Raw genomic sequence first — 24,487 nt, 5'->3', positions numbered from 1 at the left:
TCTTCAGGCGCTTGAAAAAACACAAAGTATCTTCACCAAGTTCCCCAAGAGTAGAAAACGCTAAGACACCCAAACCATATCCAAGTGAAGCACACTTTTCCAAATATTTAGCTTGCTTACGCGAAACCGCCTTAGAAATAGCTTTATCTGGGACAAAAGAACGAATGCATTCACCAGTGAAGGGCGAGACACCTGTGACATCCATGCAAACATCTTGACCATTCTCCCAGTTGAGAACAAGGATATCGGCAGGCTTCAAGTCCTTGCCATCATCTGACACCATACCAAGAGAGACTTCCTTGCGCGCAGGCACGTTAGCTTTGTAACATATCAACTACAACATCTCGAACAAGATCATGTCGAAACTTACTTCCAACATATTTAGCACAATGAAGCGCATGGTCCCCAAAAATGTCCATATATTTGTTACAACTAGAGCATAAGCCATTCTCAACAAAAAGTGGGATGCCAAGGCGATAGCAAAGTACAGCTCTGAACTGTCTAGACCTGAGGCACTGATTAAGCCCACTAATGGGGACAGCCAATAGATAATCCTGAGCATGCTTAACACGGTTACACATCCACAAAATGGAATCTCGTGCAGACATAGAAAATTGGTCTGCAATTTTCTTCTTGACTGCATCAAAATAAGTGACTGCCAGGGAGTGTATGGAAGGGGGGGGGGGGGGGGGGGGGCAGTATCATCAAAACAATAAGAAGGAGGTAATCCACATACCTGGATAAAATTCTGAAGAGCCAATTGATAAGCAGAACCTTTGCCTGTTGAGAATAAATCCCCCAGAATTATTTTTTGTACCGAAGTTGTCTGACTCTGAGAAGCAAGGTAGCAGTAGGTACTGGTGTCAGCCACGGTGTAAATGCCTAGGCCACCATCTCTGATAGGTAAAGTAGCTAATCTTTGCTGTAAAGGGCCAAAACCCCCACCATCACCAGTAATTAGTAGCCTCAAATACCTAAGTAAATGGTCGTCAAAGAGATCAATGGCACGTTGCAGGGCTGCTGGATTGGTAGTACGCATTGCAAAGTATAATCTTGACACACCAGTGCAATTGCGAAGTAATAGCATCTCACTCTGAGGGTCTTTGAGTTTTTTAATTGCAGACATTAGTTGAACATTCTTATTCACCCTGTTCACCAATATATCACTAATAAAATTAAGATCCAAACTCACTGGTCCCCCCAAAAGTTTAACGTCATTGGTAGGTCTACCAATATCAAGTGGGAATACACCATCAACAGTGCTTCTGGGGTCAATAGAAGGCCAAAATATCTCTGTCTTCTTGATATTGAGATGTAAACCCCTACTTGGCCCTTCGGTTTCTATTATACTCAAAGCCTTAGAAACTTCAAGTGTATCACCAATAATCGTACCATCATCAAGGTACCAGGCATGTAAATCAAGCTTACAACGGGAAGCAATAGACTTCACAAGAGGGTGAAGAGACAAGGAAAACAACAGAGGACCAAGGGGATCACCTTGTTGAACACCGAGTGCCGAAGACAGAATATACTGGTCATAATAGAGTCGAGCAGGTCTTGAGTAGCAAAATTCTACCCATCGAGAAATACCTGGACAATGAAGCCGAACCTCCCTGAGGAGATGGGATCTACACACCATATTGAATGCATTGGAGAAGTCAATAAGTAACATTGACATCTTGTCCGACTGCCCCTTTAACTCCAAAAGGCCATTAACAGCATGTAAAATACTTTCCCCCCCTGCAGGCACCCCAACACCAAATTGGTAGTTCCCTAAATAGGAAGTCATGTCCTTGCTGACTGAGAAAGAAGCAACCTTAGAAACTAACCTTCGCCAAACTGTGCCGACTGCAATAGGCCTTAACCCGCCATCGGGTTTAAGTAGCGGTGTTAGGGGTGCACTAGCTATGAACTCGCCTAAACCGCTGGGGCATTTGCCTGCCAACCAAAGATTAACCACCCCTGTGATGGAAGAAACTAAGTCATCCGCAACTGCAGCTGCTGCTCCACCCAAAACATCGATTAAATGTTGTGCACGTAACCCATATCGGCCGCACGATGTGCCTTTTGGGAAGCTCTTGATCGCCCCAAGAACTTCCCGGGAATCCACAACAATAGGATCAACGACTACTGGTACATCCGGAATGGTAGGTGGAGGCGCATCCGGGTGCTTCAATTGCAATTCAGAATAAGTGCTTTCATTACGAGGAGCAATCCCATTCGAAGAAACTACTCGTATCGCTGCTGCAAAGTGACCACAACTTATCTTCTTTTGGCATGCAATGATGTTGGCCGCTGCTTGCTTCTTCTTATCTACCTTCTTACTCCCCTGATGACTCGGAAGTTGCAACAATTTGTTAACCAAAATGAAGCAACCATTAGCCTCTTTACAAACAATTAAGGCCTGATTAATGGCGGCGATTTGAATACGTTTCCTATTGCTGGATCTTTCTTCAGTAGAACTCTTAGGTCTATATAAGGTCAGAGTACATATAGGTAGGAGAATAAGTTGTATCCAAGAAGACATACAAGATGGATTGAGCAGTACCTTGTCAAGGCAGGCCTTCAAGACTCGAGAGAAGTTGAGTCTGCATTTATGGGGAATGGAAGCGACGATAGTGAACTGCCTTTGGAAGGCTGCATTGAGCAGTTCCGGAGATAGAGAGACAATCTCAATATCACGGATTTCAGCCCCCCCTGAAGTACTTCCAACAATCCGGTCTTCAAAAAAGTTATCCAATCCACACTACCACAAACAGCGTCAACAGGCCTTGCCAAATCGTGAATTAGGAATTCTGCTAAAGAACCATTGATAGGGCCTGCAATAACATCACTATGGGAAACTCCATCCTGACCTTTACAGGGCATTTTCCAACCATGAAAACGCATACACCTGATGCATATCCACATGCGTAAACGTAGTAGAACCCTCTCGAAAGAAAGGTAAATTTGTGAGTCCTTAGAGATTAATTCTCTACAGCTGTTCTTTCTAGCATCAGAGACGAGATGTCTGTCCTGCAGATGTTTAAGGATCGACCCTTTAGCATAACCCCTACCATTCACCCCATTTGGACAACCATCGAAACTCCGGAGTGGACATTGGCAGTAACCTGCTTTTGTTTCTTCCGTACAAGATGAAGATGAATCACTAAGAGAGCTCGGGGACGCAACAGTCTGAGAAGAAGAAGGAAGAGAAAGCTTCTGGGCCGTGATGAAGACAAGGTACCTTCTTTTGTTTTTATTTTATTTGTTCTTCTTTACATTTTTGGGTTTTTGTCTTTTCCTTACAGAATTTGGAATTTGGAGCAAATGAAAATTTTGCCAAAGCTTTTGGTGAATATTTAAAGACTTGGAGTAAAAGACAAAGCGAAAGGAGAAGATTTTTCTATTTTATAAAAAAAGAGAGGAAAAAAAAAAGAGAGATATTTTTATTTTATTTTTTTGATTTTATTTTTTTTAGACTTTCCTTTCCTTTTGCACTTTATTTTTGGACTACTTTGGACTTTAAACTTTGGGACATTATTTTTTTTAAAACCCTACGGAAGGGTAGTTTAAATATAAACTGTGTGCAGAGAAGGACGACGATTACGATATCGTCTCGGCCCCTTGGGTTCGTACACTGACATCGGAGTCGGTGGCCCGAGTCGACTACAGTGTTTCATCCCCCGTTTGGAACAGGAGGTAAGTTTGTTGAAACACTCGCGAATCCCCTGTCAGCGAGTTACTGTCTTCCTTCGTGTGAATATATGTTGAGGAACTGAATACGGCTGCTTTAATTTCCTAGTAAATGGCAAGGACTGGCCATACAAGATAAGGGTTCGGATTTCATCACCGTTCTCTTCTTGCCCGCCTTAGGAAAATGATACTTAACGCGAACCCAAGCTTTAAAATTTGGAATAGAACGAGACCAATAAGGTAACGAGTTTAATAGAAAGTCATTCGAAAAATATTGGTTACTCTTTTAAGCATACTTCGAAGTTCATGATGGTTTCTGTGAGTTGAATGCGTGACTCCGCCGCCTTGTAATACCGGTGAGGCCTTGGGTATCAAAGCTCCACCGAGATTCCCTCGCCTCTATTCAACTTACTTTGACTCGGATTGATTCCATAGGGGTTTGCTTAAATTGTAACGAATTCCCTTTCGAAAGATTAAAAGCTGGTCTAGAAACAATCTAAGTGGAGCCATCATGCTTTTTGTTTGCTAGAAATCTTTAGGTTTGTTTTGGTGGAGTCAGCTTGTTGTGTGTTTGCTTAGAACCTCCCTTCCTTAGGATTTTTAATTTTTTGTAGTGTATGCCAAAATCGCTCGAGTCCATTAGTGAGCGTGCTTGGAAAAGAGATACTTTTGGCCGTTTGATTAGTGACGAGCCTAGAAGTTTTTCTTTTGTAAACGGGGAGCTCGAAGACTCTTCTTTTGAGAGCCCTGTGTTTGGAAACTTCAGTTTTGAGAACTTAAGTCTTAGTGAGGAATTCACCCCTAGGATTTTACTGTGCCAAAAATGACAACTTTGAAGGAGTACATGTACCCAACTAGGACCAACCGACTATCGTGTATTAAATTGCCAGCCTCTACGGCTACTTATGAGTTGAATCCTGGTATTCTTGAGATGATCCCTATATTCTTAGGAAAAGATGATGAAAACCCTTACTTTCACATTAGGGACTTTGAAGAAATTTGTGGAACAATTAAGATTAAGGACCTTACTGATGAAGTCTTGAAACTTAAGATGTTCCCCTTTTCCTTGAGAGATAAATCCAAGACCTGGCTTAACAACCTACCATCTGAATCCATAGAAACATGGCAGTAACTTATTGATGTTTTCTATTTGAAATTCTATCCTAAGCATAAAACTGCAGCTGTTTGGCAGAAAATTAGTTCTAGTACGCAATAAGAGGGGGAATCTCTTTATAGGTTCTTAGAGAGATTTAATGATCTCCTATCCGAATGTTCTCACCATGGGTTTGAGAAAATGAAACTAGTAGAGATTCTTTATAATGGTTTAGACTATTCGACCAAAGCCATGGTCGAGTCTCTGTGTGCTGTTGAGTTCACTAGTAAAAATGCCGATGATGCTTTTACCTTCTTAGGAGTTAATGCTGAAAAATCCCAACAGTGGGAACCTTGTGTTCAACCCCCTAAAAGACTCTTGGTCAATAGAAGTAGCACAAATATGGTAGATTCAAGCTTAGGGTCAGATGCTAAGTTTGCGGCTTTGTCTAGAAGGTTAAAAGCTTTGGAATTGAATCAATATAAACATAGGTCTCTTGTTGAACCTGATGATAGGATTAAAGCCTTTAAAGTCTCTAGTTGTGGAGTAGAACCCAATAGCTCGTTTTGGGAAGGTCAGGTTAGTGAAGAGCAAGCCCATGCTGTTTATAACAATGCTAGGTTTGAAAACCGTCAGAAGTTTGACCCATACTCAGAGACCTACAACCATGGTTGGAGAAGCCATCCTAATTTTTCTTAGTCTAAGGGACAAAATCAAGGTTATTCTAGTAATTTTCAACCTCCCCCAGGTTTTGGTCATACTCAGGACCCTTCATGTCAAACTCAGTTTCAAAACACATCTGAGAAAAGAATCTCGACCTTAGAAGAAACTCTTACTATGTTGGCAAAGAACCATGATATGTTATCAGTTAACCACCTTAGCTTTCAACAAGAAACCAGGCACACTCTAACTAAATTAGAACTTCAAGTCGGCCAAATAGCTAAGTATATAAGTGAGAGAGAAGATGGAAAGTTACCTAGTCATACTGATCCTAACCCCAAAGGAGAGAAGTTGTACAATCATGTGAATTCAGTTACAACCCTTAGGAGCGGTAAAACGGTAGACAATAAGGTATCCATACCTAGTGGACATACTGTAGTTCCACCTTCTACTTCCCAATAGGAGGATCCCATAGCTGAGGAAACTGAAACAATATCTAGGGAGTCCAAAGAAATTCCTGATAGGACTACCTTTGTGCCTAGAGCCCCATATCCACAGTTGTTATCCCCAACAAAGAAGGAGTCTATTTTCAACGAGATAATGGAAACATTTAAGCAGGTGAACATAAACATTCTGTTATTAGAAGCAATTAGGCAGATGCCTGCTTATGCCAAGTTCCTTAAAGATCTTTCTACACGAAAGCGTAAGCTTAATATCCATAAGAAAGCCTTTTTAGCTGGTCAAGTAAGTTCTATTCTTCTGAACCAAACACCCCCTAAGTATAAGGACCCTGGATGCCCGACCATATCTTGTGCGATTGGTAATCACATGGTCGATAAGGCATTACTTGACTTAGGAGACGGTGTTAACTTACTTTCGTATCATGTATACACCCAGCTAGGTCTTGGTAAGTTGAAACCGACCAAAATGACACTTCAATTGGCTGATAGGTCTGTCAAAGTGCCTCGTGGTGTCATATAATATGTTCTTATTGAGGTCGATAGGTTTATATACCCAATGGATTTTGTTGTTCTAGATACCCAGCATGTTCAGGACCCAAGTGCTCAAATCCCGGTGATTTTAGGTCGCCCATTCTTAGCCACATCTAATGTTGTCATCAACTGTAGAACCATACTTAAGAACATATATTTTGGTAATATGACTACTGAGCTAAATGTCTTTAAGTCTTCTGAAATAGATGATTTAGAAGTGGTGAACATGATTAGAACTTTAGGTTAAGATCCGTTAGCCTGCAGTGTGTTTGATAATCCTTTATTTGAGGAACCCTTTAGTGATTCAGGGGAGATGAGCATGACGAACACCTTAGTTGATGAGCCTATGCTAGAGATTTTCTTTGATAATCCATTATACGAAGATGTTGTTCGTTTAGAAGACCAGTCCCCAAAAGAAGTTAGTCATTATGTTGACTTTATGGACCCTAGAATCCATCCGATAGATTTTGGTCCATTTGAGGATAGTGTTCACCCTAAGTTTGGGGGTAATGATGATTCTTGTGATCGTCAAGTATCCCTAATTGAAGTCCCTAACTTGGGACTCGAGCTTTGTGCCTCTATGGTATTACTTGAGTTTCTTCAAACTCTGCTACCCGATCCTCCCGATATTATCCATGAGGAAATCCATTTCTTAGAAACATGTCATCCGGTTGAACCTATTTTCCTAGACATTCATATAGAGCCCAAAGAGACACCCCAGATAAATCTAGTTTCCTTGAGAAAAGCCCTAGATCAAGTTATGCTTTGTCTGCTTATTTTTCTAATCCGAGATGGTAGTCTTTCATTTGTGTCTGCTCTATTTGGCTCTGAGGACCCACAACTATTTCAGATTTTGGTATATGACTTTGGAAGGTGACAATCCTTTTTGAGGTATCTGATGTCTAGCTAAAGACTTTAAATTTAGCATTTTCTGGGAGGCACCTACGCTCATGCTTACGGTAATATCCTTCCTTATTTCTTTCCCCTCAAGTGGTAACAGTTTCTCCTTGTTCATGTTTTTATTTTTATCTTTAGAACATTGAGGACAATGTTATATTTAAGTTTGGGGGTAAGGGGGAAACTTCTAGCGTCACATAGTATCCGGTTAGCTAAGTTTACATATTGTTTCTCACCGAAAAGATAGAAATTGGAATTGCTAGGGATAACATTCTATTGAGACATTAGAGAAAAAGACATTGAGATCTTTGAAATTCAGGAGAGAACTTGTTCCTTTTAGAGGGTAATCGTGATGGACCTAACCATCCATGATGGAAAGGCAAGTAGGTCAGAAGGAAATGCCAGAAAGACAAAGCAACCTCACAATGTAGTCTTAGTTACTGGATTACGACTCTCTCTCAGTAGAAACTTATCATCATCAACAAGCGGAGCGACATTAAAATCTATGAAGAAAGTTGAAGACGTTTAAGGTTTAGAAGAAACAACAGAAAAGAATAAATCAAAAATCAATGTTGAAGACTTAGTTACAAGAAGTTATAAGAGAAAATGGTATAAGTTGTTGAAGTTCATGATACCAAGACATCATAAGTTGAGAAGACCTAAGTTCTAAAGTCCTTCTCTCATGGCCATTTAAATTTTTGTCTTGTTATTTTTGTGTTGAAAAAAAATGGAAATTAAGTCTAAAAATCAGCTTTCACAAGTCCTAACGAACTTTATTACTACAACATCATTGAAAATACCATCAGGGTGGTTAACCCACCCATTTTCCATGCCAGGTGGCCTGGCAAACTGGCCGCGCCACTATGGTAATAACGTTAAGCGATCGACTCTAAACCGAGCGGTGGAGACTACACCGCTAGCGGTTGATTTTAAACAAGAACGACTCTTTATCCACCGCTATCAAAATGTGACATTCACACTCAAGAATTACACCAAATTTTTTACACAAAAAAATTCTATCTTTATCTATCTTATTCTTCAAAATGGCCAAGTTTGAATCCCAACTTGACTTGGCTACCCAACTTGATTTCTCTGGAGTGGTGCTTAAAGCCGCCGTTAGTAAGATATGTGAAGGTTATAAAGAAATAGGTAAAAACCAAAGAAGTCTACAAGTTTTGGATATTAACCAAATCAAACCTCCAACTAAGAAAAGACAAAGAAAAGTTCAAGGGAAGGAAAATTTGAAGGCATAGAAGAGGATAAACAAAGGAAACTCCGTTCATGAGTGCATTGATTGGAAGTTTGGTGAAATGAAGAAGATAAACATGATGAAGAACATTGTCCCAAATTTTTACTTTTAGTCTTTATTATAAGTTATGTCATTATCTAGATGAATGAAAGAGGGCACTTAATGTAAATTAAAATTCTAAACTTTTAATGAAAGATGCACTAGTTTTATATTAATAATATCTTAAAATTAAAATTCGATACAAATGATAGATGCATCATACAAATGAAAGATGCATCATATTTGGGCAGCTAATCTAAACTGATCATATTCGGGAAACACCCTCAAGATAAGATAACAACCATCAAATTGAAAATCTTTTTCCACTCTGTTGCGCTATTCGACCTGACACATTTTCTCCACATCAAATGCGTTTTGGCCATTTTGTCGGTTTAGATAGCCTTCAGTAATTGCAACAACAAACAACTTCACCTCCCTGCTGATTACTCGGAAGCGTTGACAACATCTATTTGCATCTCGATTATTGAGGTTCATTGTATCTTCTTGAAATCTATGAAATATGCGACTCCATAGAATCTCTTGATGTTGATGTTGTCCATCATTGGTTATATCTTGCATAACAAAAACATAATTCCTGCAAATGATTCATCTTCAGCTATGTTAAATTTGCGAGCTCGAACTCGAACTGACATGTTGGACTTGTGGAGTGAAAGAATGGAGATTGAAAAAATGGTGTGAGTTGAAATGAAATTTGATATCGTATCTACAGGATGAAGAAATTATGACCGTTAGGTGAGATGATACGACCGGTCGAGTCTTGACCGCTGGCGGTGGAGACTACACCTACCGGTGTTCACTACACCGAGCGGTCGAGTTTCGACCGCTCAGTAGACACTTGACCTGGCCTGGCTAAGTGGCAAATTTGCCACTTAGCTAGGCCAGTTTGCTTGTTTGCTAGGTCCATTATGGGTTCAAAACTGGAAAATCAATAGATTTTCACCCCCCATAGGAACCGGCTTATGCAAACGGGTACGCATACTTAAGTAGTCGGATTGAGTTTGTTTTTTACTTCCAAACTCCAGCAGAAATTCACGGACGTGAATTTTCCGCCAGTACGCGTACGAGTACGCATACTTACCTGGATTTCCAACAACCGCCAGTACGCGTACGGGTACGCATACTTTAGGTTCCCGGTTTTGGACTTTTACACAAATGTGAGAACACACTATGTTTATATCCAAACATGGTTACTTGTTTTAAACTCTCATTTCAATCATTGAAACTTTCTTAGAGGATTTTAAAATAGTTTTTATCCACAAACTATTAGCATCAAAGCGATTTACAAGTTATTGAAATAATCAATATGACTTTCGTCATGAGTAAAGATGAACTTGGCTAAAGCCAAAGCTTACAAACACATATTTCGAGAAATAGATAAGCGAGATAAACTCGGCTCGAAATAGAAAAAGTGTATAATTGAAGTCTATATAGCAATACGCCTTTTGTCTCAAATAAGAGATAGAGTAGATATACTTTCGAGTGATAGATAAGTTCAAGTCTCCACATACCTTTTGTTGATGAAGTTCCACAAGTTCCCTTGAGTAGTCCTTCGTCTTCATTCGATGAACGTCGTGGAGTCTAAAGCTCAACTACACTTACTATTCTAATCCGAGACTTAGCTATAAGTAGGCTAGAATCAAGACTTATAGTTTTGGCAACTAAACTTGACAAACAAGCTTGAGATAACAACGCTTGCGAGTTCGACCGATCAATGCTCTAACAAAAGGTGTAGAAGAGAAGACATGATGCTGGTTTGACGAATGGTTAGAGATTTGATTTCTATGGTTTCTTTGATGATGCTCTCAGGTATGTCTTGTTAACTCTTTCGGTCCTGTCTTGGGTTGCGGAAAAAGCATATAATGATCTTTGATTTAATGAAAGTTTTTCTGGTGGTGTTGGCCGTGGATGTAGCATGTAAAGTGAACCACGTATATCTTGTGTTGTGTGGTTGTTTATCTTCTGTCCCTCTTATTATTTCTCTCATGTTTGGTTCAGATCACCAATTGCTTTTTGTGATCATGCGCTCCGCTGCGCTCGGGGTGCTAATTTTTCCAACATAAACAACTGTGCAATCCTCTTATTAGAAGTTTTCGGCTAGTGTGCTTTCATTTCTGTCATAAAAAAAATTCCTAAAACAATTTTTTTTTCTCAAAATTCTTCCAACAAAATCCATGATTTCAGTCTAACCAAACCAAAATTTAATAACTTTTAATTCAACCAATTAATCTAATTAAATTAATTAAGCTAAACATGTTTTATTAGTGCTAATAAAAAAAAATAAGGACATTTTAACCATTTTTGAAAATATATGGTTAGGCTTTGGATTTTCCATATTTTGTCCTATCGGATACTCAGTTAATTTGGATATACCCTAATCTTGTCATGAAAAAATATTAGCGACAAGGAAAAAAGAAAATTGAGGTGAAAAATACATAAGTTACCATTGCAGGGGTGGCAGAGGGCTAAATCGTGGACCCATCTGGTTTGGGCCACTGATGTATACCAAACCACAGTACCAACTACAGCACTGATACGAACGAAATAATGTTCCCAACTTTTTTCTGCTAATCGAGTAACGTTCCCACCGGCCACCACGACTCAGTACGTATGTTGCATGTCCTTTACCAGTATTTTAATGGTATATTTGATATTTCTTGGCCTTTTGCCAATTTCAACCACTACTCAATGTGTAAAGGGATTCTATAAAATTATTTCTTTTTTTTTATGAAAATGACTAGACAGAGACAAAATCCGGCGACCAAAATCTAAAGTTTTAGAATCCAAAATCCAACAAATTATATGGATTGCAGGATTAGTAGCTTCCCCACCGATTTCTACAGGTTCATTTTTTTTAGTCGGTCAAAAATGGATTGATTAAAAAAGCGAAAACACAAAGGGAAAGGTCTCTGAAGCCTTAGCCAGAAAGGCAAAAGCCAAAGAGCCTATTTGAAACGATAATACAATTTGCCAGGCCATTCTACAGAGGGAATGAAGGCCGGCTTACCCTCATAAAATTCAAAGATGTCTTCGGCTAGCAAACAGGCCCTCTTGGCCAAGGCGTCTGCAGAAAAATTGACTTCCCTATAGCTGTGAACATAGCGAATGTGGAAGAAGAATTGCTTCGCTAAAAGCCATTTCTGTCTTAGCTGCCAAGGAAGTTCATTTTTCTGAAAGGCCTGTATACAACTCATCGAATCAGAACGTATGTAGAGATTTTTAATGTCCCACTTCTGAGCCACAACTGCTCCATAGATAACAGCTGCTATTTCCGCATAGAAATTGGTCTGCCAGCCCAGACCAACAGAAAGAGATCCAAGGACCGCTGAGCTTGGATCGCGAAATATTACTCCTGAGCCTGCTTGGCCTGGGTTACCCATCGAGGCACCATCGCAGCAAATCAAGATTTCGTCAGGATTAGGAGGAGTCCAGCTTATCTCCACCGGGATGTTGACCTTGCAAGATCTGTGTTGAACTCTGAAGTAATTTAGAATCCTCAAGTCATCTTGAGTGTTGTGCATATGCCCTTTCATTCGGCTAGAATTGTCTCGTATTGTTTGATATACCCTTTCTTTGAAGCCAAGACAATTCACCGGAGCATTATCAAAGTAATTTTTGTTCCGAGTCTTCCATAATTCCGTTGTGATGGCAAGATTTGCCACAAGCCACAGATCTTTTATCATCTTGCTACGGCCCTTTGCGGCCTTGTAAGAGATCACAAGGTCTTCGCTTGGCTTGATATTGAAGAGACCAGCTAACCAAGCCCAACTCCTTTTAGAAAATCTACAATGCCAAGTGATATGGCTGAGAGACTCGCAATCTCTTCGGCATAGCCGGCACATCGTTGGCATGCTTCTACCAGTGATTTTGATCATTTTATCCTCAGTTGCACAACACTGGCCCATCTATATCTTCCAATATTGCACGCCCAAAGTTGGATGGACCATCTTCCTGTTAAACAGGACCGCTGCTGGCTGGATCTCCTCTGACGCTTTGATTGCAGCCTTGGCAGATTTCACCGAGAAAGCCCCTTTCTTGTCCAAGTCCCAGATTCTGTAATCTTCCCTGCCAGGGGTAATTGGAAGCTTCCCCACATCGATGCCACAATGATCCATTAGACTACTCGTTAAGGGTGGAATAACCCAAGACCCATCCTCAATAATGTCACTAACCATTGCCTGGAAATCATTAGGGCCTTTGGAGGAGAGGCCCAGCTTCCCAGCAATTGAGAAGTCCCCACACCAGTTGTCAAAAAATAAAGAAGTATTCTCACCAGATCCTATGATCGATCTTGTGTGCTTTTGCACAAATGTGTAAACTAGTTTGATGCCCGGAAAAACAGAAGAGCCCAACTTGTAGTCGATCAGATTGCCATTGTTTTTGAAGTATTTGGCTCTCAGGAAGCGAGCCCAAATCTTGTTCGAATCCCTGATGGAGACCCAAAGCTTCATCAACATAGCCTTGTTAACGTCCAAAAGCTTCTTGAGGCCAATGCCACCTTCCTTTTTGGAACAACAAAGGCTTCCAAAGAGAACAGTGAAGTACTTACGCTTATCCGCATCTCCTGACCAAAGGAAATTTCTAATGGCTCTCTCAACTTGTTTGATGGCGGTGCAATGCCACTTATAAACAGCCATGGAATGGGTAACATAGCTCGAGATCACTGACTTGATTAGCACCAGCCTAGCTTGAAAAGATAAGAGCTTACCCTTCCACCCTACTAACTTGTCCATAATCTTCTCCACCACCTGACGGATGTGGATGTGCCGAACTATGCCTGGCTTCAAATTTATACCCAGGTATCTATCAGGAAAGTGAGCTCTTTCCATGCCCAGAAAATTGGAGATTGCTATAGCTCTTGAGACCGAACCTCCTCCATAATAGAATTTGCTCTTGGAAAAATTCACACATTGGCCTGAAGCCATCTTGTAAGTGGTCAAAATATCAACCAGACTTCGAAGGCTTTGCCAATTACCCCTGCAGAAAACAAGGATATCATCTGCAAAGAGAAGATGGGTAGGAGCTACTCCCTTCTTACTGACCATCGAATGCATACTACGACGAGCAAAGAGTTTGGACAAGTTACGGCTTAGGACATCCTCAATGAGAACAAAGATCAAGGGGGAGAGAGGATCCCCTTGACGGAGACCCCTCGAGATGATGAAAAAACCTTCAGGGCTGCCATTGATCATAATGGAGATACGAGCCGAATCAAGAATGCTACGAATCCAAGTGCACCAAGTTTCAGAGAAACCATACTGTCGAAAGACCTCAATAATGAACTCCCAGCTTAGTGTGTCAAAATCTTGGGTATATCAAGCTTGATACCAACATTTCCATACTTCCTGTCTGTATTGAGCTCATCGATTAGATCTGATGCCAAGGCTATGTTTTCGTGTATGTTCCTCCCTTTCATAAAGGCTACCTGCTCTTCTGAAACCAAATCGTCTAGAACAGAGCCAAGACTTGTAGCCATTATCTTTGTGATGATTTTGAAGAAGAAATTGCTCAGGCCAATAGGGCGGAAATCTTTGATTGAATCAGACTTCTTGTTCTTTGGGATGAGCACCAGAAAACTCGAGTTTATACCTTTTGGAATCTTTCTTATTTCCCAGCAATTCACTATGGCTTTGTAAAGGTCTTCCGAGATAATGTTCCAACAATGTCTATAGATTGAACCTGGGAAACCATCAGGCCCAGGATCTGAGTCTGCTCCTAAATCGAAGACCGCTTCCTTGATGTCATCCAAGGATGGCACAACATCCATAGAGGCACTCTCCGTGGAAGAAATATTGGTATGCAGATAATCAAACAGCGTAGGATCAATGTTGACGCTGCCACCATTAAATTTCTTCTTGTAGTGATCGATGATGAAGTCTTTAATGTCCTCCTGCACAATCAAAGTAGAGTTAGTAGAGGTCTTGAGCTCTGAGATGGTGTTTTGGCCCCTTCTCAATCTGATGGAATTGTGGAAGAAACGAGTATTTTGATCCCCTTCTTCCAGCCAAGAGATCCGTGACTTCATTCCCAGCATACTGGCTAGCTCCAATCTCACATAATCTGCGGCCTTCCTAGCATCTGCCACTCTAGTGAATTGGACTTCATCTGCTGGGTCGAAATCAAGAAGATCAGCCTCAGAATCCAGCTTAAGCTCAGCTTGCTTCAGTCTGTAGTGAACATCTCCAAAGACAAGTCTGTTCCAAGATTTTAGAGCTTAAGTCTTTTTAACTTGTTGTTGAAAACAAACGGGGGAGCACCAGCCATACTTTGATTCCAATTATTCTCCACCATGTTTAAGAAGTTTGGATGCGATTGCCACATCTTTTGGAATCTAAAGGGAGCTCTAACCGGTCTCGTATTGTGGAAGCCAAACCCAATGAGAGGGGAGTGGTCAGAACAAATACTTGGGAGAGCTTTACATCTCCAGTTGGCATATTTGTAAAGCCAAGCATTATTCACTATTTCTCTATCATGCTTAGAGACAATGCGACGTCTTCCTTTCTGACAATTGGACCAGGTGTACTTCTTGCCGATTGCATCAGCCTCAACCAAACCATTGTCAGAAATCCAACTCCTGAAATCGATCATGTAAACTTCTTTGTTCGGAATTCCGCCTTTTTTTTCCTCAAGGCGCAGAACACAGTTGAAATCTCCCACCACCAGCCAAGGGATAGATATGGATCCTAAACCTAGCTGACTCCAAAGCATTTTCCTCGAAACAGCATTGTAGGAAGCATGCACAGCCGTGATAAAATTTCCATCCACATCGATAGTTATGGCTTGTTTGGAAGAAGAGATCACCTTTGGTCTAGGGAGAGTGCTTCTCCACATGATCCAGATATTACCTTTGATACCAGCAACCTCATTAGTAATGACGTCTTCGCAGAATCCAACCAACCTTAGAGAATTAACATAACGAACTGTGCAAAAAACATGAGTCTCAGCGAGACAAATGATGTCAGGGGAGTGCAAATTTTGTAGCTCTTTTAGCTTGGCCTTTGCACCATCTTTGGCCAAGCCTTGAGCATTCCAAAAGAAAACACGCATTAATTGACTAAGTTAGCAGAAGGGCTTGCTGAACCCTTGTCATCCTCCTTGTCGGCCTTTGGTTGTTGTTTCTTTTTCTTTGTTGTAGTCTTCGTAGCCTTCTTGCTTGCCAGAATGTCAACCTTCTTCTTTTCAGCTTGTTCGCGTTTCAGGCGGTCCTCTTCGTCTCTGGCAGCCCCCCACTCCAGTTTATTTGTCTCTTCCACTACTATGTTAGACCTACTCTGTGACAGAGTAATATTAGCTTCCTCCGTATCATTAGCTTCATCAACAGCACCTAGTAAGAACATGTTGGATGTCTCCAAAGCTACCGTAGCTTTGAGTGGGGAAGGTCTTCTTGTTGTTTTAGTTGGGGGACTAAAACCCTCGCCATCGATGAGAACTTGGATGATAGTAGAAACCTCATTGTTTGTATCAGTAGCCCCATCGGCTTGTCCAAGGCCATCAGCTTGTTTGTTCTTCTCTTTGATTTGATTTTGAATCTTATCCAGGGCCGTCTCATGTTTGGTTATGGCTAACTTAGCCACTGTGTGCAAGTCGTCAGCCAACCTTATCTCTTTGTTTTATGATGTCAGGAGATCCTGATTCTCCTTATCCAAGTTCTGATTCTCCTCATCCTCGTCAGCTTCAGAAAGGGACTGAACAAAAGAGCCGTTGGTAGTTGTCCCCTTGGAAAGAGACTCGACAGGCATTGGCCCCTTGGAAAGTGAGTTGACAGGAAAAGAGCCGTTGGAGGTAGTACATTTTGACAATGACTGAACAATTTTAGAGCCGTTGGAGGTAGTACCTTCTGAAAGTGACTGAACAATAGAGCCGTTGGTAGCTGTTCCTGCGGAGAGAGACAATATTGGGGCTTGTACACCAGAAGCAGGCTCTGTCAGATTGATAGGGACTACTCCTGCAGGTCTATCAGAGTCAGCCTTGTCTGGTAGCAGGATAGCAACACTTTTAGCATGCCCTGATTCATTGATGGTAACCCCTTCAGCTGAAATTTCTCCCTGATCTTAGAAATAATCATGATCTTCGTGGTCCATCTGCTCATTTGCTTGGATTTCACGTTCATCTTCACTGCTAGAAGAGCTGGGAATGATAGTATGAACTCCTTGGAAAGTAACACCTCCAACAGGTTTAGCTGGTGGATCGTTGGACTTGCCATTTCTGAGAACAGTCCCCGTGAACTCCCTCTTCTTCCAGATATTTCTGAGCTCATCTAGCTCCATTTTCAGGGCTGATTTTTTCTCGTGATCAGTTTCAGAGTCGTGCTGCCTTTTCAGATCATTATATCTCTTGTTCCTACAGTTTTCCTCAATGTGACCAATCCGTTTTACAATGATCACAGAATTCAGGCTTGTTGAAAACCTCATAATCAACATAAAAACCTGTTGAAAGTTCCTCGTCCTCAATGATAATGCTTTCAAGAGGCTTAGAGAAGTCAATATCGATAATAAAAGCAGCAAAGTATCCGTATTCGTGCTTGAGAGTTCTAGGATCTACTGCTACTGGCCTTCCAAGACCTCTAGCTATGCGAAACAGAATATCTTCTTTCCAATATTCCAGGTGGAGATGAGGGAAACGAACCCAAACAGCAGCTCGTGTGACCTTCTCAGATTCTGGGTTGAACATTGGAGTCCATGGGAGGACTTTCAGCTGTTGAGACTTCACTTTCCATGGACCTTCATAGCTTACAATCTTTCGATCAGTTTCATTGAACAGCTTGATGATAAAGTAGCCTTTCATCCATGGGATGAACTGAACCTGACCAGTGAGCTTCCATTGTTCACTTAATACTTGTTTAACTTCCTCAAACTTCATGCCAAGCGATTTGAAATCAAATCTACCTACTAGACTGAACTTCCAGTTCTCTTTTGACTTGGAAATCACTTCTTTGGAATTCTAATGACCATCTCACCTGTAGAGGATCGGATCGGAGGGTGGGATAGCGAGTCTGCATCGATTATTGAAAGCTCCATCGATCTTCTTTTCACTATGTTGGCGTAGGAAGGTGTTCCATTTTCAGCTGAAACACCATTGTTGTTTGCAAGACCTCCATTGTTGTACGGAACATCGGCAGCAGGTCTGAGGTTTGGGTTATTTGATGAAGAACTAGCCATTTTGGATCTTGACTTTGAACGGGATCTGTTTCTGTTTTGGCTGAATCGATAGTTCCTACGAGATCTTTCAATAATATCAGGAGGTTTGGGTTGGTATTGTGTCGCCATGGACACAAAAAAGTTTGAGAGAAAAGGGAAGAAAGGATATGAGAGAGAAGCTCTGGTTTGGAGAGAGAAACCCTTGAAATTTTTGCTTTGACTTCTACAGGTTCATAATATCTACATTGTAGAAGGCAAAAGCAATGTTACCAACTGGTGTCAGAAAGATATAAGAATTAGAATATTTATTTCGTGCCCATTTCAGTAAAAACTTTGGAGTGTTTTTTTTCTTCTTTTTCCAATAAACATTTTAAAGAGCTGATAAACGGTCGATTCTCAGTAAGTGGAAAAATTATCAAAGATGGGAGAAGTGGACAAACTCATGCACCTCCTGAGCATACCCATTCAAGTGGGATGGGATAGGAAATTGTTATGTTTTTCTTTAAAAGATTGGCACTTGCCGTGCGAAAATCTCAACTTTCAATTAAGTCTAATCAGTTTTTCAACGGGATTTTTCAATCGAAAATAATTTATTCACCGAAGAATTTACACCGCATTCTCACCATACGAGAGGGTATGTGGGGTCCACTTCCGCCCCACCCCTATCACAATGCACCGAACGCTGTTCTGGGTTTGCGATCTCCCTCGGTGCATCCACGGTGTAAATTTTTCGATGGGTCTAGCAAAAAAAAATTTCAATCTACGTTGCTATGAGAATTCGTAAATTAGTGAAAGAAAAGATCATGATCTTGAAGCCATGCAAGCTATTAAAATCCAAGAAATTTAATTTCAATGGTGTCAAAAACCGCCCCTTTCCCAAAAACTCTCGCTTGTGTGGATGAATCTTACTACTGAAAATTTTGGAGAACTCCGTTAGGTACATTAAGGTTCGGATTAGGTATCAAAGAAGGGTTGTTTGAATATCAAAATGGGAGGAAAGTTTAGTCCCCCATCAATCATGTACCTGTCGAGATGATTATTTGAATATTCCCAATAGAAATTAGGCAGGCCCGCTTGGACAACCTATTGTCATCGTCAGATGTCCCACAACCTGCTGAATTCGTTTAAAGGGACATAGTTGAGTTGAGATTAGTATTCCCATTGGTCCGCGAGTTATAACTCAAAGGTGTCACTATCCATCTACAAAAAAATCCATCAAAACAAAAGTAACACAAAAACCCTAAAAAAATAAAAATAACATTTCATCGTAAAATTTGATGAAACAAATTTTGAAATTTGGGATTTTTGTATCAATTTTGTTTAAGATGGAGTTTTAATGGATCCCAACATTTGAACGGGGTTTTTGTACCACAAGTTTGGTCACCTTGGGTTTTTATGACTAGTTTTGTTAGTACGGAAAGTTTAAGTTCATCAACGCCTAGACGAATAAAGCTCCCACGTTGAACGTTGAGGAAACCATCGCTTCCTATTGACCGAAATAGGCATTTTTTGAGTTTTGTGAAACGAGCGTTTTGGTGAGGACACTTGGCAACATGTGGTTGGTTTAAAAAGAATCGGAAAAAGATTAAAAAAATAAAACCAAATTATATTTCGAATTTATAAAGTGACAACATTTAGGTGAGGACACTTGGCAACATATGATTGATTTAAAAATTACGAACTTAAAAGGAAAACCTAACTTACCATGTTTGGAATTTTATGGAAGTCCAAATTCAATTTGTAAATCGAGTAATTACTATATTAAGACTATTTTTTCCAAATTAATATATAAAGGGGAAAAAATCCTCATATTTTCTGCGAAAATAAAAGGAAAAAAATAAATAAAATTTGCACATATCCTCCACCTATTTAATGTATTTGCCCCGTCACACCAAATCAAAAATACATCTACACGGGGAGAGGCGAAACCCCACGCTCACCAAATCAAACATGCATTTCCACGAGGTGGGGCGAAGACCCGCACACACCAAATTAAAAGGAAAAAATAAATTAAATCTGCACATATTTTCAACCTATTTATGTATTTTCCCCGCGACACCAAATCAAAAACACATCTCCATGGGGCGGGTACCAAATCAAAAATACATCGCCACGGGGCGGGGCAAAGCCCCGCGTACACCAATTTAAAAGAAAAAATATGCCCGGTGTATAACACGAGCACAAATCTAGTATAATTTATAAGCCTTGTGCAATCCTAATTTTGTAAGCCGATTTCCGAGGTGAATTAGGTCCATGGACTTCAACATGGTATCAGAACAGTTATTATTTTGTGAAGAGTCGTTTATTTATGACGAGTCACCCGTAATGTTCACGTGTTAGATCCAATGAGGCTACACGTGAAGAGAGGGTGTTGAGATTATTAGTCCACATATTATGAGAATTTTAAGATCCTGCAATTTATAAGTCTTGTGCAACCGTAACCTTGCAAGAAGATTTTCAAGGTTAGTTACCCCCATATATTTGAACAGACACCCTTTACACATAAAGAGTTCTCTATAATTTGCTTGAGTTGTAAGATTTTTTCCTCCCTTGTTAGTATTCAATCTATACATCCATGATGATCACGGTTTTGTCATCTGTGGATGTAAATTTGGTGTGGAGTTGTGTTGATTATGTTCATGTCCGTTAGATTGATTATTCTTCTAGTTCGTTATAAAAATACGTGCACTTGTTGATTTGTGGAGCTAGATCATACCTAGTGTCGCACGGCAGAAGATAAATAATAAATAATTTCACGGTGTTAATTTTGGCATGTGTCCCTCATTGGTAGTTACTGCACAAAGTAATATTATTCTGTTAGGTGAGTCTACACGTGAGGGGAGGATGTTCAGATAATTAGTCCCATGTACTATGAGAATTTTAAGATCCTACAATTTATAAGTTTTGTGCAACCCTAACCTTGCAAGAGGGTTTTCAAGGCTAGTTACGCCCATATATTTCAACAAACACCCTTACACATAAAGAGTTCTCTATAATTTGCTTGAGTTGTAGGAGTTCTTCTTCTCATGTTAGTATTCAATCTATATATAAATGATGATCACGGTTTTGTCATTTGTGGATGTAAATTTGGTGAGGAGTTGCGCTGATTATGTCATGTCCGTTAGATTGATTATTCTTCTACTTCGCTTTGAAAATACGTGCAACTTATTGATTTGTAGAGCTAGATCATGCCTGGTGTTGCATGGCAGAAGATTGCTAACAAATAATTTCACGGTGTTAATTTTGGCATGTGTCCCTCATTGGTAGTTATTGCACAAAGTAACAATTATTATGTTAGGTGAGTATTTTATGGGGAAACGTCCTTCGTTTGAGGCAGTAAAACTTGCAGCGAGCAAGCTCTGGAGTAATAATGTTACTTTCGCTTTTTATTTCAAGGATGAAGGGGATAGGAGACTAGTTCTAGATACTGGTTTGTTTATATTACCAACAAACCCTTTAAAATGAGACACCCTGGACTCCATTGTTGGAAAACTTCATCTCAAATATCAAATATGTGTCATTTTTGGTTATGATTTATGGGGCACCATTACATATGTGGGATATTGAGGGTCTAGGTTTGATTGCCAATTATTTGGGGAAATTACTATATGCTGATGATTGCACTTTAAAATAAGACAGATTAGCTTATGCCAAGGTTTGTGATGAAATAGATCTAAGCTTCTTACACTGCTAGCATCTCTTTAGCAATTGATGGTAAGATTACTCCCAACCTCCCAGTGGAATATCAGTGGAAGCCTTCTCAATGTGAAGTTTGTATGGTGTTTGGCACACATTAAAGACGTGTTCAAAAAAACGAAGACCAGATAGACTCCAAGAAGATATTACAAGACATTGCACGGTGAAGACATTGTGGAGGATGAGAGAATTTCCAGTCCAGAACTAAGGTCGAGCCGCTGGGGTCAAATATCGTGGTGGCATAAATTGTTGGTCAAGTTGATAAATCTTTATGCACTGAGCGCAAGAATGGTAGGCTTTGTCGAGAAGTTAATTGCATTATTTTGTCTGAAACTAATAGAGATAACAGTGGGGGTGCTTTAGTGAAACAAGTTGTAAAAAGTTCTGATGTTAGCAGTAGCCTTGAGCAGCATCAATGTTTAGTAAAACCACAAGATCATACATTTCAGAATTCTTCGAGGATGCAAATGAGAGGTGAAGGAGTGAATGATAAGAACGTAGATGATGAGTGCCAAATATTGTATATTTCTACATTTTTTATAGACATTTATCTCAATTTTTGTGCTCTAATTTTCTATTTTACTCCAAATTCTGTATTTTCATTGTTTTCAAGAATAAATACTTTTACTAATTAACTTTGTGTTTTAGGTAATAAATAAAGTTTGGATGAATAAGAGAAGCAACAGGAGCAAGAAATTAGTGGTCAGAAGCAGAAAGCAAGAACCATACAAGAAGGCAGTAAAGCGCGAAGGAACATCACGCAAAAGTCAGTGGAAATCCCCTTGGGCACCACTGGCAATCCGCTTGCGCACCATTGGCAATCCTCTTGCACATCAGTTGCAATCTGTTTGCGGAGATATGGGCTTGGTCGAGAACCCAAAACCCTAACTCATATCCAAACCCAAGACAAAATCCGTTTTCCAAACCCGAGATATCAAACATGATTCACTCGTTCAACATCCAAAAGCTGCTCAACATCCAACAACATCTCCACTTGGTACACCAGAGTTTGATACATCCGCCTAACATCCTAGTCTCCCCATTTTCTTCCCTAATCGACCAAAACCATAATTCATATTTTCTTCATTTCGTTCACATAATCATCAAAACCACCGGCCCTCCTTCATCAAATCCATCTCCCGACCATCTCTGCTCACAACCGCCAACACAATGAAACTCTTAATCTCTATCTCTCTCAATCTTATCTTTTTCCTTATCAAGAAAAGTAACCCTATAAGCTAGGATTGAGAGAGATAAGACTAGGGTTATCTTCAGCAGTTGGAAGAGTAGGCTTGCAGAGATGAATTGAAGATAGAAACTGTCAGAAAAACGCATTTTGGTGAGTGAGTCACTGTTAGTTGTCGAACTAAAGGTGAGTTGAGCGAAACTGTGTATAAATAAGGCTTGATGTGGTGTGTTGTAATCATCCAATTTTAGCTGGATCATCTAGTTCTCATAATATAATTGTGTTTTCATCTTGTTCATCATGTTCTAAATGCATCTGCTAGGGTTTATATGAAACCCTTGATTGTATGCTAGGTTAGTCAATTTCATGTTGTTGTTCTTATTGTGCTTCACTGTTTTAGGAATGATTAGTTAGCTAGTTGAACAAATTAACTTGTGATTAGTTGTACTGTAAGAAGACAACTAATACTAGGGGTGAGTTAGTGATATTAGTTGATAGGCCATCCATTTGAGAACTCCCTAGATTAAATGGCTGGCTTGAACCTTCACCGGTGTCCACTGTAAAGGGACAAGAACATAACTTGACTATGTACTGTCTTAGTATAAGATTAGGAGGTGGATTCAACCACCCTAGTACCCTTTGTATAATTTTTTACAATCTTCTTATTGCACCTTTTGCTTACATTATGCTTTAGTACTTTAATCTTTATCAAACATCTTGTCGTATCGACACAATAAATCCCCTTTTTGTTACTTCTCATTTGAATCAATTGTAGTAAGACTTTAGTTTCAACTTTACACCTCCCTGAGGATCGACTCGTGCCTACACTATTTAGAGACTCGACGTTGTATATTTACAGTAGTAAAATTGTAGGTATTGTTTAAAGACCTACCAGTAGACAAGTCTGCATTTGTTGTTCATAATAAGATATAAGGTGCAACAAAACCAACAGTCGAAGCTTCTCGTAGTGGGTCCGCAGTGTCAGCTACTGTGAAAGCTGGGATGCAGAAATAGTGAAAGAAATCCCAAAAAAACGTCATTCCTAATGGTCAGCGATGAAAAGGCGAGGGTACCCAAATATACCTCAAGCTAAAACTTTTCCTACCTATAAGTCCTTTCTCCGAAAATGATTGTCTATGGACAGAGTCGAGACAATACAACTAATCGGTTCACACTTCGTGTGATCGTCTATGGATACGAGATCGAGACAATACAACAATGAAGTATGTTACTTGACAAAAAGGTTCGGACATAACCAAACACAATAGGATTCACTTATCAAGTAAATATGAATTAAAGTTTGTGTAATTTATTTTAATTATATATAAACAATTATAATGCGGAAATATAAAGTAAATGACATAGCAAGATTTTGTTAACGAGGAAACCGCAAATGCAGAAAAATCCCGGGACCTTGTCCAGAATTGAATACTCTCAGGATTAAGCCGCTACACAAAATTACACCTAACTTCGTATAGTTGAGACCAAGCAACTAAACCTATAGTTCACCTAGTTCCGTCTGTATTCCCACGCCTCCAACTTATAAATAAGTCACGTACTTGGAAAAATTCCTTTGGTTCGTATTCCAAACAGTAAAGGAACAACAAATATGTTTGGTATTAACTCTATTCAACCAAGTGATATGAGTCGGACAAAGGATGTTCCGTTTATCTTAACATAAACTCCTTCGTCAAGTCCTTATATCTATCTTATGTTCAATTACCGAAGTAATCGTTTAAGATTAAGCCAACAACATTCTTAATCCAAAGAATTGTGTTGCTGCCGATCTACTCAATTAATCAATCGAATCTACCACAAGGATAAACCGATTATTAATTGGATCCT

At 39.9% G+C, this 24,487-nt stretch overlaps 1 protein-coding gene across 1 annotated transcript; it reads right to left on the bottom strand.

Moving 5' to 3' along the window:
• Window positions 1–13,913: 13,913 nt before the first annotated feature.
• Window positions 13,914–15,670, bottom strand: LOC113359759. The gene is made up of 2 exons (XM_026603341.1): window positions 14,871–15,670; window positions 13,914–14,817 (listed from the first exon to the last, which is right to left on the bottom strand). The coding sequence occupies exons 1-2, from the start codon at window positions 15,668–15,670 to the stop codon at window positions 13,914–13,916; spliced, it is 1,704 nt and encodes a 567-aa protein (XP_026459126.1).
• Window positions 15,671–24,487: the final 8,817 nt, after the last annotated feature.

Source organism: Papaver somniferum, chromosome 3, assembly GCF_003573695.1.
Source record: "Papaver somniferum cultivar HN1 chromosome 3, ASM357369v1, whole genome shotgun sequence".
Taxonomy (NCBI): Eukaryota; Viridiplantae; Streptophyta; class Magnoliopsida; order Ranunculales; family Papaveraceae; genus Papaver; species Papaver somniferum.
The sequence above is the reverse complement of the archived record's forward strand: the minus strand, read 5'-3'. Positions and strand labels throughout refer to the sequence as shown.